Source organism: Notolepis coatsorum (genome assembly GCF_963971535.1).
Source record: "Notolepis coatsorum genome assembly, chromosome: 18".
NCBI lineage: Eukaryota > Metazoa > Chordata > Actinopteri > Aulopiformes > Paralepididae > Notolepis > Notolepis coatsorum.
Window position 1 is genome coordinate 77,288,973 of NC_140182.1, and position 18,323 is coordinate 77,307,295.

The 18,323-nt window shown below is 42.1% G+C and overlaps 1 protein-coding gene across 1 annotated transcript in view; it reads left to right on the top strand.

The window, feature by feature from the left end:
* The window catches only part of LOC311245233 (DENN domain-containing protein 5B-like), a gene marked incomplete at its 5' end in the record, with an annotated part of 106,933 nt that overhangs the window by 77,253 nt on the left and 11,357 nt on the right, over nucleotides 1-18,323 (top strand). The window contains 3 exons of the mRNA XM_084335064.1: nucleotides 629-711; nucleotides 5,479-5,605; nucleotides 7,459-7,633. Of these exons, the coding sequence (XP_084191190.1) occupies nucleotides 629-711; nucleotides 5,479-5,605; nucleotides 7,459-7,633 (385 nt within the window). The remainder of the gene's footprint in view (nucleotides 1-628; nucleotides 712-5,478; nucleotides 5,606-7,458; nucleotides 7,634-18,323) is intronic.

Sequence of the window (18,323 nt, forward strand, 5' to 3'; positions counted from 1 at the left end):
GATATCACATTTGAATGCCAATATCGGCCGATAATATCGGACGTCCCTAGTTAAAAACGTATATATACGTGATTGGCCGTCAAGCGTTGGCTCCCAATCACATATATATACGTGAATGGCCCCAAATGTGTTATGGCAATATGCACTTTAAAGGAGCTCTGAGCTCTTTTATGCACTGTAGCACTGTTGGATTTTTAGGAATTCGCGGGTCATGTGAAATATTTCTTCTACTTCAGGGATTGCATTGTATGTATTCTTGTATGTTTTTTCTACTGTTTTATGCTGAAATGAGCATTGCACCGAGACAAATCCCAATCAACCATGTGTTGAATTGCACCAAGACAAATCCCAATCAACCATGTGTTGAAATGGCAATAAAGTATCTATCTACCTAAGTTGTAAAGCGCTTTGGATGAAAACGCTATATAAATGCAGTCCATGTACCATTGGTATGTTAACTAAAATGACATCTTGGATCTAATAAAACATTTTCTTTCCCTTCCCAATGTCCCCATTCCATTGTATCCCCCTTTCTCCCATCTTCCCTGTTCTGTATTCATCCTCCTCCCGTCTCCATCCTCCTCCTCTCTCCCCTCTCGGTCTCCAATTCTACGTATTCTCCTCTCAGGAATGACATCTGTTGAGGTACAGGAGGACATGAGAGAGGCTGCAAACAACCTCGTCAAACACTTCCACAAACCAGAGCAAGAGGTATTTTATTTTCATGCCTCGGCCTTCGGGTTGTCTGTTTTGTTTTTGGATGTGTGAGATTATGTGCAAAAATAGTGCTAGACCTCAAATATAGATAATTAGATAATAGAGATAATTATATATATATATTAATATTTCTTTCTTTAAATATTATTATTTCAATAATTTGCACACATTAATTTAGTTTGACAAGTTATTGAGTAAACAAGTTTGAATATGACCACCAGTGATGTCATCGGGGACATTGAATCCTCGTGTTGTGTTAATTACAGCTCCATGAAATTATTTAGATGGGAAGAATAGCAACACCTTGTCTTATAGTATTATCATTTTATTGAGCTGTAATTAACACCAAAAGGTGCCCCTTTTTAAAATTCTTCCCAATCGCCCGTCACAAATTAGTGTGAACAGGAGAGCAAGTGTAAAACCTCTAACAGAAGAACATCTCAAGCGAGGCCTTTAACCTCCAACAACAGAGCCCATTACCCTGGTTCCTTCAGCCTGTGTCTGGTCTGTGTTGTGTCTGGAGCGGCGTGATTTATTAGCTGTTTATTCTCCAGTGTAGAATGACGTCGCAAAAAAACGACCCCTGGCCTTACTGGTGTGAACCTGTCCAAAAAGCCCCTTAGAATAGAAGACTGTTGATGGATCGCCGCAGTGCATCATGTAATGGGCCTTCAGCTCGTTGTAATTAGGTTTTTATGGGTGCTACTTAGAGCACCCCTCTGGTCGGTAAGACAAGCGCTGCAGCTTTAATATATGGACTCCGCTAAGCAGATTGAAGCAGCTAGGAGTGAGTGATGAATGAGAGAAGATGCTAGTTAGAAGTTACATGCGTTTCCAAAGAGTTTTCTGCTTTGGGTGATTCCACACAATATTACTTTGCCTTACAGGGTATCTGCAGGGTAGGGCTGACCCCGAGATTAGTCTACTAATCGATCGAAAGGAGCCATAGTCGACTGACAACCTCTTAGTCAAATGCAAAAAAAATAAAAAAAATATTATTATTATTATTTTTTTTAACCATTCTTTCCAAAAGAAAATAGGCCTAGAAGCATGGCTAACGCTAATGGCACGCATACCAGAGGCTAACTGCCTAAGAAAACAGGCACAGAGGCACTGAAAGAGGATTTCACCCATCTAATGAACACACTAGACTAGACAGACATTAAGCACCCCCACAGCCCAAATGGAATGATAAAAAAATATATATATATATTTTTTTTTCATAGTCGACTAATAGTTGACTATCGGCTCATTTTGGCGACTACAAGTTGACTATACAAATCCTTAGTCGGAGACAGCCCTACTGCAGGGTATTAAAAGGTAAGGCCTTGAAAGGTATTAAAAAGTTTTAAATTTCTTTTGCACAGGTATTACATTTTGGGGGGGGGGGGGGGGGGGGGGAGCAGCCCGGCTGTCGAGAGATTAAATACTATTAAATATGAAATGTTTTTGTATTTAAATCATTGTTTATTGCGGGGCTACTGGGAGCTTGGTGCGTCTGGCGAGAGCTTGTATGGAACGTGCACGTTCAGTGTCGCTATGTGTTGTTGTTTTTTTGCTAGTATGGTCGTGAAATTGGAATACAATTTAGCTCTAAGTGATATTAACTCATTCAGCGCCAGGGGTCGCTGTCTACCTTCTGGGTAGAACGCCATCGCTGTAAGTCAATGGGGAGACTGCGAAACTTGCGAGTGCTTAAAATATATGAAATATTATAGCTATGGATCTAATGGATTGTTTTTTCATCCGTACATTTCCGTTTTATACCGTTTTGAATATGAGTATAGTTTGGGTGATTCTTAGTAATCCCAGGAAAAGACGCGATAATAGCCCTAATCCAGTTATCACGTTGTCATTTTTCGCCTGATTATCGAATCTTCCTGACATCAACGCTAGATTATCGTTGTCCGGCATTGCATATGAAGGAGGAGGGGGGGGGGGGGGGGGGGCAGCCTCATAGGGTTATGTATCGTTGTAAATGCTCGTCCTGCCGGAGTATTTAAACCCCGCCCGCACAGCTCAGATCGGCCCAGAAAAGAAACTACATCGTTTCTAATGGAGTGCAATACCGGCTGGAAGGCGTTAGCAGGCGGTATTGACCGTCTGCCAGCTCAGACACACTCCCAATGATAACATCAGGCTGGATGGATGAAAAATGAATGGATATAGCTATTAAAAGAAATAACTATTAAAACCTGAGATTTCTCGTGATTGGTGCTCAACGCATGGCGAGTTAACCTGACTTTTTTCGTCATTGGCGCAGAATGAGTAAAAAGGTCTTACAAAGTCTTAAATGTAACTTGTTGAAAATGTATTTCAAACCTTTATTTCAACTAAGACACTGAGGTTACCCTCATTTACAGTGATGACGAGCTTACAAGACGAGCAATTTCATACATACTGTATAGACACAATAAATAATAATAAACAATAAAAGATCAGCTAAGATGGTTACAAGTCGACACAGTGGTCGAAGATCATATTTTTAAATGAAGCAAAAGAAGGTAGAACCTTCAGCTTCAGGGTCAGTTGGAGGGCATCCCAGGTGTTGGAAGCAGTTTTTCCTAGTTTGAACATTTGAACGTGTAGAATAGGTTCCAAGATTCCATTCTAACAGTGTAAGGGGGAAGTTTACCAATAAGGACTTTAAAAATAAACCAATACCAATGATGGTTACGCCTTTCAACCAGAGAAGGCCATCCAACCTTTTCATAAAGGACACAGTGATGGGTATCGTATCTGTCACCAGTTATAAATCTGAGGGCAGAATGATAGACCGAGTCCAGAGGTTTAAGAGATGAAGCCGCAGCATGCCCATAAATCACATCATCATAGTCCAAAATGTATAAGAAAACGGCTTCAACAATCCTCTTCCTACTAATCAGGGGAAAGTTGGATCTATTTCTGTACAGGAAGCCAATTTTCTTTTAACGTAAAGGATGAGCAGATTTTTTGGCCTCTGATCTCTTGACGATCTCTCTCCCCCTGTCTTGTGTTCCTCTTTCTCCTCTGCTAGAGTCGTAACCTTATGGACTTGTTTCAAGTTAAAGTTTTGTTTTATTTGTCACATATAAGGTACATGTACATTACAGTGAAATGCTTGGTTCTGTATGAGCCCCCTGAGATTGTGCTTCATACAGTAAAAAGAATACAGACCAAACACTACAAAGTACAAAATGCAAACATTTGGTAGAGAGGTAGTCCAAATATTTTAGTAATAAATAGATAAAATATGATGTAGTGTTTAAAGTGTCTAAAGTGAACGTTAAAGGTCTTGTGTTTCTCTTCGTAACCTGGTGGTCTTGTGTTTCTCTTTCTCCTCTGCTAGAGAGCTAACCTGGTGGTCTTTTGTTTCTCTTTCTCCTCTTTTAGAGAGGTAACCTGTGGTCTTCTGTTTCTCTTTCTCCTCTGTTAGAGAGGTAACCTGGTGGTCTTGTGTTCCTCTTTCTCCTCTGTTAGAGAGGTAACCTGGTGGTCTTCTGTTTCTCTTTCTCCTCTGCTAGAGAGGTAACCTGGTGGTCTTCTGTTTCTCTTTCTCCTCTGCTAGAGAGGTAACCTGGTGGTCTTCTGTTTCTCTTTCTCCTCTGTTAGAGAGGTAACCTGGTGGTCTTCTGTTTCTCTTCCTCCTCTGCTAAAGAGGTAACCTGGTGGTCTTCTGTTTCTCTTTCTCCTCTACAAGAGGTAACCTGGTGGTCTTGTGTTTCTCTTTCTCCTCTGCTAAAGAGGTAACCTGGTGGTCTTCTGTTTCTCTTCCTCCTCTACGAGAGGTAACCTGGTGGTCTTCTGTTTCTCTTTCTCCTCTGCTAAAGCGGTAACCTGGTGGTCTTCTGTTTCTCTTTCTCCTCTGCTAGAGGGGTAACCTGGTGGTCTTGTGTTTCTCTTTCTCCTCTGCTAGAGAGGTAACCTGGTGGTCTTGTGTTTCTCTTTCTCCTCTGCTAAAGAGGTAACCTGGTGGTCTTGTGTTTCTCTTTCTCCTCTGCTAAAGAGGTAACCTGGTGGTCTTGTGTTCCTCTTTCTCTTTTGTTAGAGAGGTAACCTGGTGGTCTTCTGTTTCTCTTTCTCCTCTGCTAGAGGGGTAACCTGGTGGTCTTCTGTTTCTCTTTCTCCTCTGTTAGAGAGGTAACCTGGTGGTCTTCTGTTTCTCTTTCTCCTCTGCTAGAAAGGTAACCTGGTGGTCTTCTGTTTCTCTTTCTCCTCTGTTAGAGAGGTAACCTGGTGGTCTTGTGTTTCTCTTCTTCCTCTACGAGAGGTAACCTGGTGGTCTTGTGTTTCTCTTTCTCCTCTACGAGAGGTAACCTGGTGGTGGTCTTGTGTTTCTCTTTCTCCTCTACGAGAGGTAACCTGGTGGTCTTGTGTTTCTCTTTCTCCTCTGCTAAAGAGGTAACCTGGTGGTCTTCTGTTTCTCTTCCTCCTCTACGAGAGGTAACCTGGTGGTGGTCTTGTGTTTCTCTTTCTCCTCTACGAGAGGTAACCTGGTGGTCTTGTGTTTCTCTTTCTCCTCTGCTAAAGAGGTAACCTGGTGGTCTTGTGTTCCTCTTTCTCTTTTGTTAGAGAGGTAACCTGGTGGTCTTCTGTTTCTCTTTCTCCTCTGCTAGAGAGGTAACCTGGTGGTCTTCTGTTTCTCTTTCTCCTCTGTTAGAGGTAACCTGGTGGTCTTGTGTTTCTCTTCCTCCTCTACGAGAGGTAACCTGGTGGTCTTCTGTTTCTGTTTCTCTTTTGCTAAAGAGGTAACCTGGTGGTCTTCTGTTTCTCTTTTGCTAGAGGGGTAACCTGACGGTCTTGCTATGCGGCGAGGCAGGGCTGGGATTTTCCTTGGAGCAGTTCCTCCTGCACGGGTTCAAGTCTAACCGCCTCTTCCAAAGGAATGTGTTCGTCTGGGACTTTGTGGGTAAGTACTGTGTTTTTGTGTGTGTGTTTATGCACACATCAATGTGTTGGTGGATGCCCATGTTTTTAGACACTAACTGTATACAGGGAACACACTTTTTCCAGTGTCTGTCCTGCTATTGTCTGACTCCATCTAGTGGTGGATAATAGTATTTTCTCTGCCGCATGAATAGTACTCTACTCCAGGGGTTCCCAAACTTTTCAGGCCGGGACCCAGAAAATAAGGCGTCAGAGAGCCGTGGCCCAATGCACATCGTGAAGCTTTTTTTTTTTTTTTTTTTTTTGCCATGCGACCGATTTTTTAAGCCAAATATCACTTCGATCCTATTAAGTTAGTTCAAGTTAGTTATTCATTTATATGTGCTATTTATGAGAGGGCTAACTTGTTGCAAAATAATAATGATAATAATAATAGCCTCATTAAAATACTATTGTTGCTTTGGTTGTTTTCAGCGTTTTATGTGCATAATCTGTTATTTAGTTTGAAATGTTCGTTGAAATAAGTAGATTTTTCGTTTTTGTTTATTTATTAAGTTAACACTTTTAATCGCCATGGTTAAATTCATAATTTACCATCCCTAGCCAGCTCTATTTGTCTATGGAGAAGTTCCCCTTCTTTGCAGGGCTATAACCTTTTAAATTCTATTGCTAAATTGACATTATTATGGCCCATTCAATGTCCTATATGTATTGTTCAGGGTGTATCAATGTTATACTTTTTCATTCACATATTCATACTAAAATACGGTCTAAAGTATAAGTATGTTTTTATCGTTTTCTGCAGCTTTCTCCAGAACTTGATTTATAGCCCCAAATGCACTATATTGATGATCAAATACAGTTTGGTAGCGATCGGTGCCAGATGAAACATTTCAACTGGAGGTACTTCTAGAAGTTACTACGTATCATCTGATATTGACCGGATGGGCGGGGGGTCGTTTATAATTCCGTGGGCAACGTTATATCATTCGTCTAGTGTGGGTCATATGGTCATCAGAGCAGTTTATATGGAACACGTTAGAAAATAACGCTGGATCTTACCGTATGTTCCTCGCGCCGTTGGACGATCAGCTTGGAGTAGACAGTTTTCGATTATGAGATGTTGATATAGATGAACCATTTCCAGGTTGTATAATACTATATACGTCCAAATAACGTTGTTTATTGAGTTAGGGCGAGCGATTGATTATCCAGTGTGTTGAGATGGAGTCCGGCTACCGATCGCGAGTGCCCAGACGAAATATGGATGAGCACTTCCTGTTTGGCGCGCCCCTCCCTCTTGGCCGATCTGCTGATCGGCCACCAGATGGCGCTCTTGAACCGTTAGACAGTTGAGTGGAGCTCACCAGTACATCTCATGTCTCCGGAGGAGAAATATGATTTCGATCACAGATTTTTGAATTATTGATATCAAAGACGAGTTACGGCGTCTTCGGCAGAATGAGCATGGCTAGGAAAGACGTCCAAAGGCGTTTTCGGCGATTAAAGTGTTAATATAAAACCATATAGTCACATTTTAGAATACAATAGAATAGAATTTTAGAATACAACTAGAAACACTGTCCTGGCCTGCTTCTAAGTTCAGTGGCCTGACATTTTCTTTTTCTTTTTTTTTTTTGGGGGGAAATCATCTTGCGGCCCTCCAGTGGCTTCTCGCGTCCCACCTTTGGGTCGCGACCCCGACTTTGGGAACCACTGCTCTACTCTGTGCTGCATGACTTTTATTTGTATTTTTTTCGTTAAACAAGAAGCAACCTAAACAGATTCAGAGTGGGCATGTTTTCCGATCTTTATATTGATTAGATCCTTCACTGTGTGCTACGTGACTTGACCTGCCAATGCTCGCTCCCACAGAGAAAGCGGTGGTTTCCATGGAGACAGCGGATCAGATGGGTGACCTGCGCGGCTCGACGGAACCGCTCGGCCTGCCCTGCGACTCGCTGTGTCACTACGTCAGCGCCATCAACGCCTCATCACGGAACATCGGCAAGGAGGGCAAGTTCCAGCTGCTGGTCTGCCTGGGAGTCAGGTGAGCAGGTCCAGATGAGATGAGATACAATAAGATGAGATGAGATACAATAAAATGAGATGAGATACAATAAGATGAGATGAGATACAATAAGTGAGATGAGATCAAATAAGATGAGATGAGATTAAATAAAATGAGATCAGATTAAATTAGATGAGATCAGATAAAATGAGATGAGATGAGATAAAATAAGATGAGATCAGATGAGATAAGATTAAATTAGATGAGATCAAATAACATGAGATAAGATAAGGTGAAATGAGAAGATGAGATCAAATATCACGAGATAAGATATCCCTTTATTTATCCCCTTGGGGAAATTGGGGCGCCATAGCAGCATGGGGAGGGGGGAGTGGAGGTACATGTATGGGCAGGGTAATGGTAGAAGGACATAAATATAGGCAATATAATTTGATCTGAATATAGAAATGAGAAAGGATGGGCATGGTGTAAACAATAACTAGTCACGAAGTTGGCCCATTATTGGCTACTAAAAGATTATGCATGGTGAGATTGAGGGCAGCGAGCGTGATGCGGAGCTCCCGTTCCAGATGCAAACAATAAGATATTCCTTTATTGATCGCCTTGGGGAAATTCAGGTGTCGTAGCAGCATGGGGGAGGGGGGAGCGGAGGTACAGGTATGGGCAGGGTAATAGTAGAAAGACATAGATATAGGCAATAAAATTAGATGTGAATATAAAAATTAGGGCTGGGACTTTATTGCATTAATTTCAATTAATTAACTGCAGAAAGAATTAAAAGTAAAGAAAATTGATGCATTTAATCGCATGATGATTTTTCTTTATAGTGTAAGAATGTTACCTTTCAAAGGAGACCAGACGCATGCATGTGCTATAAGTATAAAGTATAATAAATCGCAAATAACTTTTTTTCTTAGTCTTTCCAATAGTCAACTGGTCTGGATTGTACTTGAAAGTACTGTGTTTTACTTTTACCTCGAAAGTGCTTGAGTTTACAAAAGGTCCTTTGCGCTATATATTATTCCTAGAATTGCTGCACTTTGTTAAAAATTGCATTGGTCTGTGTAGTAGCTAATACAGGATTTTGCTGCTTAAACGTATGTATAATGTATATTCATTGATTCACTCGTATACCAAAATTCATTTGAATTGAACATTTTTGCTTTTCGCATCAAATATTAATATGCGATTAAAATGTGATTCATTTTCATTAATTAACTATAAAGTCTAGAATTAATTCGATTAAAATGTTTAATCTAGTCCCACCACTAATAAAAATATGAAAAGATAAACGGTGTAAACAATATAATTAACTTTGAATATAAAAATATGAGAAAGATAAATGGTGTGAACAAAGGTGCAGATGAGGGTCTGTATGCCCTATTGGTTATATTACATTACAATAAATATAGCCAATAAATAATTTGAATCTGAATATATATATATATATATATATATATATATATATATATATATATATATTATATACACACTATGAGTAAGAAAGGTAAACACACAACGATGGCAAGAGGATTTGGAAATATTTCAGATTAAACCCTGCAGCAGCTTGACTGGAGAGGAGCTGAGGACCAGACCAGACCAGCAACAGTATGTTTGCGTGATGCGCTAAATAAGGCTGCAGCTACATTGATCCGTCATTGATCCGTCAATGAAAGGATAGAAAATTGATGGAAGGTATTAGTGTCCATTGGTTTATTTTTAAATTGGAACCTAACACCAACTCTATCTGTCCAACAAATCGATACTAGTCATTGAAAATGTATTAATAACAGACATAGACGGACAGACACAGCGGATCAATGTAGCTGCATAACGTTAAAGATCAAAGTAAGCGTCTCTACAGATATTGAGCATCATTTAGTCAAATGTTCGGTGTCACCGGTAATACTGGTGTTGTCGTGAGTTTATTAGTCATGGGAAATTTCACATCACCGCGGCAACCCTAGATATGATGTGACCATCCCATGTCCTATAGCCTAGGGCGAGTGCTTACTGGCAATGCTGACATCTTAGACATAGAGGCATTAGAGGACAGAAGAGGATACGTCATTGGGATTATTGAGAGGCCTCCTATTGTATGTGTTGTACATTAGGCCCATGGCACCTCAAGGAGGCGTAAGAGAAAGTGAAAACAAGATAAGATTTTCCTTTATTGATCGCCTTGGGGAGATTTGGGCATCATAGCAGCACGGGGGAGGTATGGGCAGGATAATGGTAGAAAGACATAAATATAGGCAATACAATTCGATTTGAATATAAAAATATGAGAGAAAAACTAGGGCGGCTATGTGGCGTAGTGGGCAAGGTGCTCGCCACGAATGACTGAGACGCTGGGCTTGCCTGTTCGAGCCCAGCGCTCCACATTGCTTTCAGTTTAGCTGGTCGTTCATACTAATACACATTGGCCGTATTAGAGGGTGGGAAACTGATGGGTGGGGATCGGGCGTTGTGGACAGCGACTCCTACAGGTCGGTTGGTGCGCCTGCGCAGTAGAATCAGGAAGTGTCGGGGGCAGCGTGAGCCTCCCACGCGTTACTCCTCGCCACTGAGAGATCGAGCTGCGCAGGTGAAAAGATGCGACTGGTGTTACCTCAAGTACCGGAGGGGACTTGTGCTATGTATGACTTAGTCCACATTGCAGCCGGCTTGTGGGAGGCAAGAAACGGCGTTCGTGACAGGGGAGGGTTGAATTGGATGATACGAAATTGGGATGGGAGAAAAATATAGAAAATGGGAGAAAAAGTGGATCAAAAAAGAAAATATGAGAGAAAAACTGTAAACAATATAATTAACTAAGAGATCGAATTAAATATATTTATATTCGATCTGAATATAAAAATATGAGAAAAGTAAACGGTGTAAACTAGGGCTGACCCCTATTAGTCGATTTGTCGACTAATCGGTCGAAAGGAGCCGTAGTCGACTAACCAACCTCTTAGTCTAATAGTAAAAAAAATTAAATATTATAATTTTTTTATTTTTTATTTTTTTATCATTCTTTCCAAAAGAAAAGAGGCCTAGAAGCGTGGCTAAAGCTAATGGCATGCATACCAGAGGCTAACTACCTATGAATACAGGCACAGAGGCACTGAAAGAGGATTTCACCCATCTAATGAACACACTAGACTAGACAAATATCAAGATGTATCTATCAGTGGACCAATTGCATGCTTTTGCAGAGGACAAGAAGCCTTCAGTCGACTCCTTCAGACATTAAGCACCCCCCACAGCCCAAATGGAATGATACAAAAAAAAAAATATATATATATATATATATATATATTTTTTACCAATAGTCGACTAACGGCAAATTTTGGCCAATCATAGTCGACCATCCAAATCCTTAGTCGGGGACAGCACTAGTGTAAACAAAGGTGCAGATGAGGGTCTGTATGGCCTATCGGTATTATTATATGTTACAATAAATATAGGCAATAAAGAATTTGAATCTGAATATATACTATGAGTAAAAGTAAACGGTATACACAAGGTGCAGTATAGGTAGTGGTTACGTCATTGCCGTTTTTCGTGTTTCACCCTCTGTCCAATGCAATGTAATTCCCCATTGCCCATTTCTAAATTGTCTCGTTTAAAACAAATAAAGCATTAACATTTGCATGGTGTACCTTTCTGTGCTTATTCATCCGCAATCTATAGCTCAACATGAAAATATTCACAATTAATCATAAAAGAAAATCGCCAAATTTTATTTCAACCAAAAATGCTTAAACAATAATGTTAGTGATAGAAGGGAACTCATTTTGTGCAAAATCTTCCTGCGGCAGAATTGTTACAATAGCCGATAATCCATTTTCCCAATGATAAATCCCTAATACGGGTGGAACAACCAGTGACGTCAGACTACACCTCCCTATACACAAGGTACTGGCATGATACACGTCATACATTGTAGTCCGTGCAGGTTTTGGTGGTTAAGAGTCGACACACTTAGTGGAGTTCTCCCGCCGTTAGTTCTCCAGCTGCTGGATTCCGAGCGATTGGAGAGACCCAGGAAGTGAAGTTATTCCATGCAAACCCTTTGGTCATTATCCGTATGGAGGACAACGATATGGATACAGTTTGAAACTGGTCTAATATTCTCCCTTTGGGAATCTGCGGTTGTGTGGCCCCCTGCTGGTGATATTGTGTCATGTGAAAGTGACACAGTTTCCCTCCTCCCTGAGGCCCCAAGCCAGTGGTCTGCAGCAGGACCAGTCTCTGAGGTCCTTTCAGCTTGACCCATTTACATCACGTATAGTTACTTTAGGGAGGGGATTTTGGGGTAGTTATAACTCCAGAACATAAAGCTGGGTGGAATTACTGGGCCCTCTGTGAGACCGGTGTCTGTGTGTATATATATAATAGAATTCCTTGGTTGAGACGTTCAGTGTGTCTTGTCAAATCGACCATAGTCACACGGTGGCCATTTTGCTCTTATGTCACGCTCAGGTTGGGATTCCTTTCCACCCGTGTGAATGCGGTCAACGTCCCTCTTTCTCCTCTTTCCTGTCGCTCTACACACTATGTGCCATCAACAACACATTTCAACTAATTAAAAAGGCTGATAGTGTCGTTAGTCTTCTCTCTGGGCCAGGAAGGACAACGGGATGGGAAAAGCGCAGAGAGGCATTTCATCAGCGACTCAGTGCATGTGTGTGTTTTTGTGGGTGTGTGTTAATCGGCATGACAAATAAAGACTTCTTCTTCTTGCGTACTGGACAGTGGCGGCTCGCCACTAGGGGCGCAAGGGCGCCGACCCACCTGCTGGCCAGCTGCTGTTAAATCAGAGAAGAAGACAATAAAACTTTTTCGTTTTTGTGTTTTATAGCCCTATAAATAATATAAACATGTTTAAAATGAATAATATTTACTCATTTTAAGTGTTTGTATTTCCAATGCACAATATAACGTTATTATCTAAATTAAAAAAACATCGTTTTCATGAGCAGGAAGTGACGTTTTTTTTTATTTTTTCGTATTTCTCGCCCGGGCTAGAAGCGATAGCGCTCTGAGTGCGCGTCACAGTTTGATCGCTGTCTCCGTCACAGCCAATCAGTGCATACGGCGTTGTGCGTTGAAATATGACTATTATGTTGGAATCCGAGCGCGATTTGAAGCGGTCTAGGCAGCAGCGTGAACTTCCGTGAAGAATTTCCATAGCCGCATTCCGCGGAGACGCTCTCTGATTGGCCGACGCCAGTATTTTTTTCCATGGCAGAATTTCACAGAGACGATCTCTGATTGGCCGAATCCAATTTCTAATGTTCCAATTCTAGCTTCTAGCTTGGTTCCTAGGTTGGTCTAGGTTGTTTGTCTACTGCTGGCCATTCATGAAGCGAGACATTGCTGATTGTTTATTTATTTTATAACACAAGACTATGACTACCAACTGCCTAGCCAGCCGTGTATCAATCTTGGATGCAATAATAACGTTACTTACCACACTGACTATGTCGATGGCTCATTGATTTAACTACTGCAGCTCTCTCGGATTGAAAATACGTGGATTATGGCTTGTTCAATATCGTCTATGTTTGAATGAATGAATGAATGAGAACTTTATTAACAGATTGCAGAATGGGTACAATACAGTACGGCTCAATACACACAATTGTTAAGGGGATGCAGACCAGAGAAAGACGTTTGTCTTGTTTACATCAGGGTCCCAGATTTTCGATTCATATCGATAGTTTAATAGCTAGCCTTGGCTCGTTTAACAATATGCAAAATATGTGTACAGCCCTGTACTCATACTGAAGTTATTCTTGGTATATAATAGGTCTGATTGTGTAACGAATCGATTCCACGTCGCGCTGTGTGTGAGAGAGAGAAGGAGAGAGGGAGAGATCTGCCTGTGTTTGGAGACGGGCGAGTTTTGTTTCTAACTTTTCTATTTATATTGTGTTTCAAGTTGTGAATTAGAGTCTAGACTATACTTTATTTGACTGGTTGTGTGTTGTTGTAGTAACAGCTGAGCGACTCGTTCATAAGAGCCGATTCATTGCCGTGAGCGTGAGTCGAATCGCTCACGTCTTGCCATGAGTCTTGCGTGGTACAGTACTGTACTGTACATGTTTGCAAAATATTTGGTATAGCGCCCCTAGTGGCGAAGTACCCACCGGCCGCCACTGGTACTGGAGAGAGTATCTATTGGTACCTATGGCTCCTGCTTTGTGTTGACATTGTATTCATCAGTTTTACATGTTGAAGATTTGGCCTTTTGCTCTCCACCAGAGCCAGAGGTAGGCCATGGTCAGAACCAGTCTGAACTGGTTTTTGACCATGTCAAGTTCTCTTGCGCACTGGCGCAAAGTAGGTTGTACTGTGATGCTGCTTGGGTTTCAATCAATCACATTCACTGCTCATCAGCCGAAATCCTCTCGGCTGTGAGCGCAGATGTGTCATGCGTAGTGTAGGGTAGACTTCTGGGTAGTGTAGAGGTCAAAGCACTCGCCTGCCACCGCAGAGACCCGGGTTCAATTCCCGGTAGCAGTGCTTTCGGCTTAGTCGGTCGTCCCTACGAGCACAATTGTCAGTGTTTGCGGGTGGATAGCTGGTGAGGGTATGAGTCCTGGTCGTCGCAACAGCGACTCCTATTCGGTCGGTCGGGACACCTGTTCAGCAGGGAGGGATAGCATGAACCTCCCAGTGAAATTCCTTGCTGTTGGGTGAAAAGAAGCAGCTGGCGACTCTACATGTATCGGAGACATAATTATGGTAGTCTACACCCTCCCTAGACCGCCAGAGGAGACATGTGGTAGTCTACACCCTCCCCAGACCCACAGTAGGGTAGTGCAATAACCAGGACTGTGGCACATGGTTCAGGAGGTAAAGCTAGTTGTCTGGTTAATCGGAAGGTTCCCGGTTCGATTCTGGCTCTGAGCAAGACATTTAACTGCTCCCAATGAGCAGGTTGGCACCTTGCACGGTTGCCTCCACCGTCGGTGTATGAATGGGTGAATGTGAGGCATACGTTGTAAAGCGTGTTGGATAAAAGCTCTATATAAATTTGTAAGGCCCAACCCCATGGGCCGGACACGTCTTCTTTAAACAAGTCAAGAAGAAACATCACAATAAATCAAGAACAAAACAAAAACACCATGAAATCCAAAATAAAATGTTAAATAAATGAATGCAACACGCTCAGACATACCCCACGCGAAGGTAAAGAAAAACTCACAAAAAATCTAGCAATAGGGAAAAAGCACCACAGGCAATGTTGAGGGGAGAAACCTTAGAAGGGCTGTTCTTAGATAGTAGTGTTGCTATAAAACTGGCTAAACAGTTGGTAAGTATGTACATATACATGTAATGAAACACAAATAAGTACATGCAATAGCAACTGGGGTACATAAGAACATTTTGAAAGATTGAAAATAGAGCTGATGACTGATCCGCACTGTCCGGCAGCCTCTCTGTGGGCTCCGTCGAGACTGTGCTTAATTTTTATAGTTTTATGAGTTTTTGATGTACCAACTGTTGGTGCATCTAATGTATATGACCGTCAGTCACTCATAGACATTGGATTAAGTTACACTTACCGATTGGATTGCTCTCTGGATCGGCTCGCCGAGAAACAACAATGGCCTGACGAGATCTTGAGAAGAAACGGCAACGGCCAACGCAAGCAGGGGGGAAGACGACGAGGAAAGAGAGCCGGTGTCCGAGACAGGTTGCGATCCAGGAGGCACAAAACACCATTACCCAGCATATTGTTGGCCAATGTACAATCGATCGAAAAAATAAACTGGACGACATCAGAGCGAGGATTCAATTCCAAAGGGACATTCGGGACTGCAATGTTCTCTGCTTCACCGAGACGTGGTTTAACGCCGGACGTCCCGAACCACCGCAAAGACCGAACGGAGGAAGATTCCGGAAAGAAGGGTGGTGGAGTAGCCTTCATGTTGAACGACAATTGGTGTGATCCAGGCAACGTGAAGGAACTATCAAACCACTGCTCCCCAAACCTGGAGTACATATCCATCAAGTGTCGACCATTCTTTCTCCCGAGAGAATTAACATCTGCCATTCTGATCGGAGCATATATTCCACCTCATGCAAACACTGGCGAAGCGCTTTCTAAGCTACACGACGAGGTAAACAAACTCCAAACAGCTAATGTTGACGCTGCTATTGTGGTTGAGGGCGATTTCAACAGCGCCAATCTTAAAAGAGTTTTGCCAAATTTTTATCAGCATGTGACTTGTCCCACCAGAGGCGAGAACATATTAGACCACTGCTACTCGCAATTTAAGAACGGGTACAAGTCTCGGGCTGTTAGCACACTTGGCAAATCTGATCACGACACCATCTTTCTTTTACCAAGTACAGACAAAGTCTCAAGCACGTCCCTGTAGTAACGCGAGAAGTGAAGCGTTGGTCTGTGGAATCGGGGAACATGTTGCTAGCGGCACTAGAGTGCACAGACTGGGACGTGTTCCGCGAGAACACCGACAATATAAATGACTACACTGAAACAGTGCTGGACTTTGTTGGTGCTCTGGTAGAAGAAACAATCCCCTCTACCACAATTAGAGTTTTCCCAAACCAAAAGCCCTGGGTAGACAAATCCGTCCGTGAGGCTCTGAAAGCGCGCACCTCGGCTTATAACGCCGGGCTTGTGACAGGCAACATGAACGAGCACAAGGCGGTGAGATACAATGTAAGGAGGACAGTAACCGAGACAAAACGGCGCTACACTCTACTTTCAGAGGAAGGTAAATTTGGACATCATCCGCATAGCAATGAAAAGAAACATGTTTGTGTAGAATAGAACATAAGGGCAGCATATATAAAGAAAATAACAAGGGACCCAGGATGGAGCCTTGGGGAACACCACAGGTAAGAGGGGCCACATTTGCGGAGAATTCACCCAGATGAACAGAGAAACTCCTATCAGTCAGGTACGACTGAAGTAACATATGGGCAGTACCTCTGATGCCAACACACTGTTCTAGGCGGGATAAAAGGGTCTTATGATCCACCGATCTACCATAATAGCAGCACACCCAAAGTCCACAGTTAAAACAAGGTCATTGAACATTCTTAAAAGAGCAGTATCAGTGCTATGACGAGGTCTAAAACCCGACTGAAACTTCTCATAGATGTAATTTGTCTCTAGAAAAGATTGAAGCTGGATAGAGATTACTTTCTCCAGCACTTTGGACAGAAAGGCCAGTTTAGAGATGGGCCTAACATTTTTGAGAACAGAACTGTCCAAATTAGTTTTTTTTATTAGTGGCTGCACTATAGCATGTTTAAAAGAAGTTGGAAAAATTCCTGAACTAAAACAAGCATACGCCAAAACAAGGATAAAAGAGCCAACTGAGTCAAAAGCCTCTTTTAAAAGGCGAGAGGGAACACTGTCAGAGAGGCAGTTTGTGGGCCGCAACTCACGAACAACATCGGACAGTGAGGACAAGGATATGGGCTTAAACTCCTCAAAAGCAGCTTGGCACACAGGTGGAACCGAGGGGTCAGGGGCAGCAAGAGGGGGTACAGCAACGCCTCTACTTCATTAGGCGCCTAAGGAAGTTCAAAGTGAGTCAGAAGATCCTTAAGAACGTCTACTCATGCACAATAGAGAGCATCCTGATAGCACCGCACAAGACCGTAGCGGACTACAGAGAGTGCCCCGTTCAGCTGAACGCACAATTGGAGGTGGGCTTCCCACTCTCCAGGACATTTACAACAAGTGTTGCAGGGGCAAGGCTAAGAGAATAATCAAAGACTCTAGCCACCCAAACAACTGCCTCTTTGAACTGCTGCGGTCAGGCAAGCGATACCGGAGTCTCATGGCCAGTACAGAGAGACTCCGAAGGAGCTTCTATCCCCAGGCCATCAGGATGCTCAACGACAATGACACTATGTAACAAAACATCAACTACACTCACAGCACACACATCCACACGTACACACTCACTTTAAATAAACACGCACCGTAACACCCACTTTACTCACTTTAGACACTTTAACACACTTTATATTTATTGGTAAAGAGATTTGCACTACAATTCATACCTCATTGCACCTTACCCTAAGACTTAGTTGTACCTCATCCCATTTCTGCATTGTACTGTAACTCACTGTTACTCTTTTTTTTACTCTGTATTGTATATATGTATATTGATACTCTGTATTGTATATATGTATATTGACTGAACACTTTTTGTTTACATACTTTTGACTTTCTATTTTTATACTTTTTATCTAGCACACTCTCAGGAGCTCATACAGAAAAAAGCATTTCATGGAAAAGTATTCTGTATTTTACTATGACAACTAATAAAGAAACTTGAACTTGATTTGAGGTATGGGGGTGGCGTAGAGAGGATCGCATCCTCCCGGCCATCACCACGAGACCCACTCACAGGGAGACACAGGGGACAGGCGTTAGACAGTTTGTGTGTTTGTGATGGGCGGACATAGCAATAGATGCATATAGTACACATATGTGAATAGAATAGATACATGTAGTAAGCATATATGTGAATAGAAGTACTTAACCCAGCAATGAACTAGAACAGGCATGGTTTAGACGTTGTAGGTCGGACAGAAGACGGTATGAAGCTGATCCATGACCTCAATGGTGCACATAAATGCAGTCCATTTACCATTTACATGCAGGGAATTGGTATAAAGAAAATTGGTTAGAAAAGGTCTTGTTTTTTTTAATAGATTTATC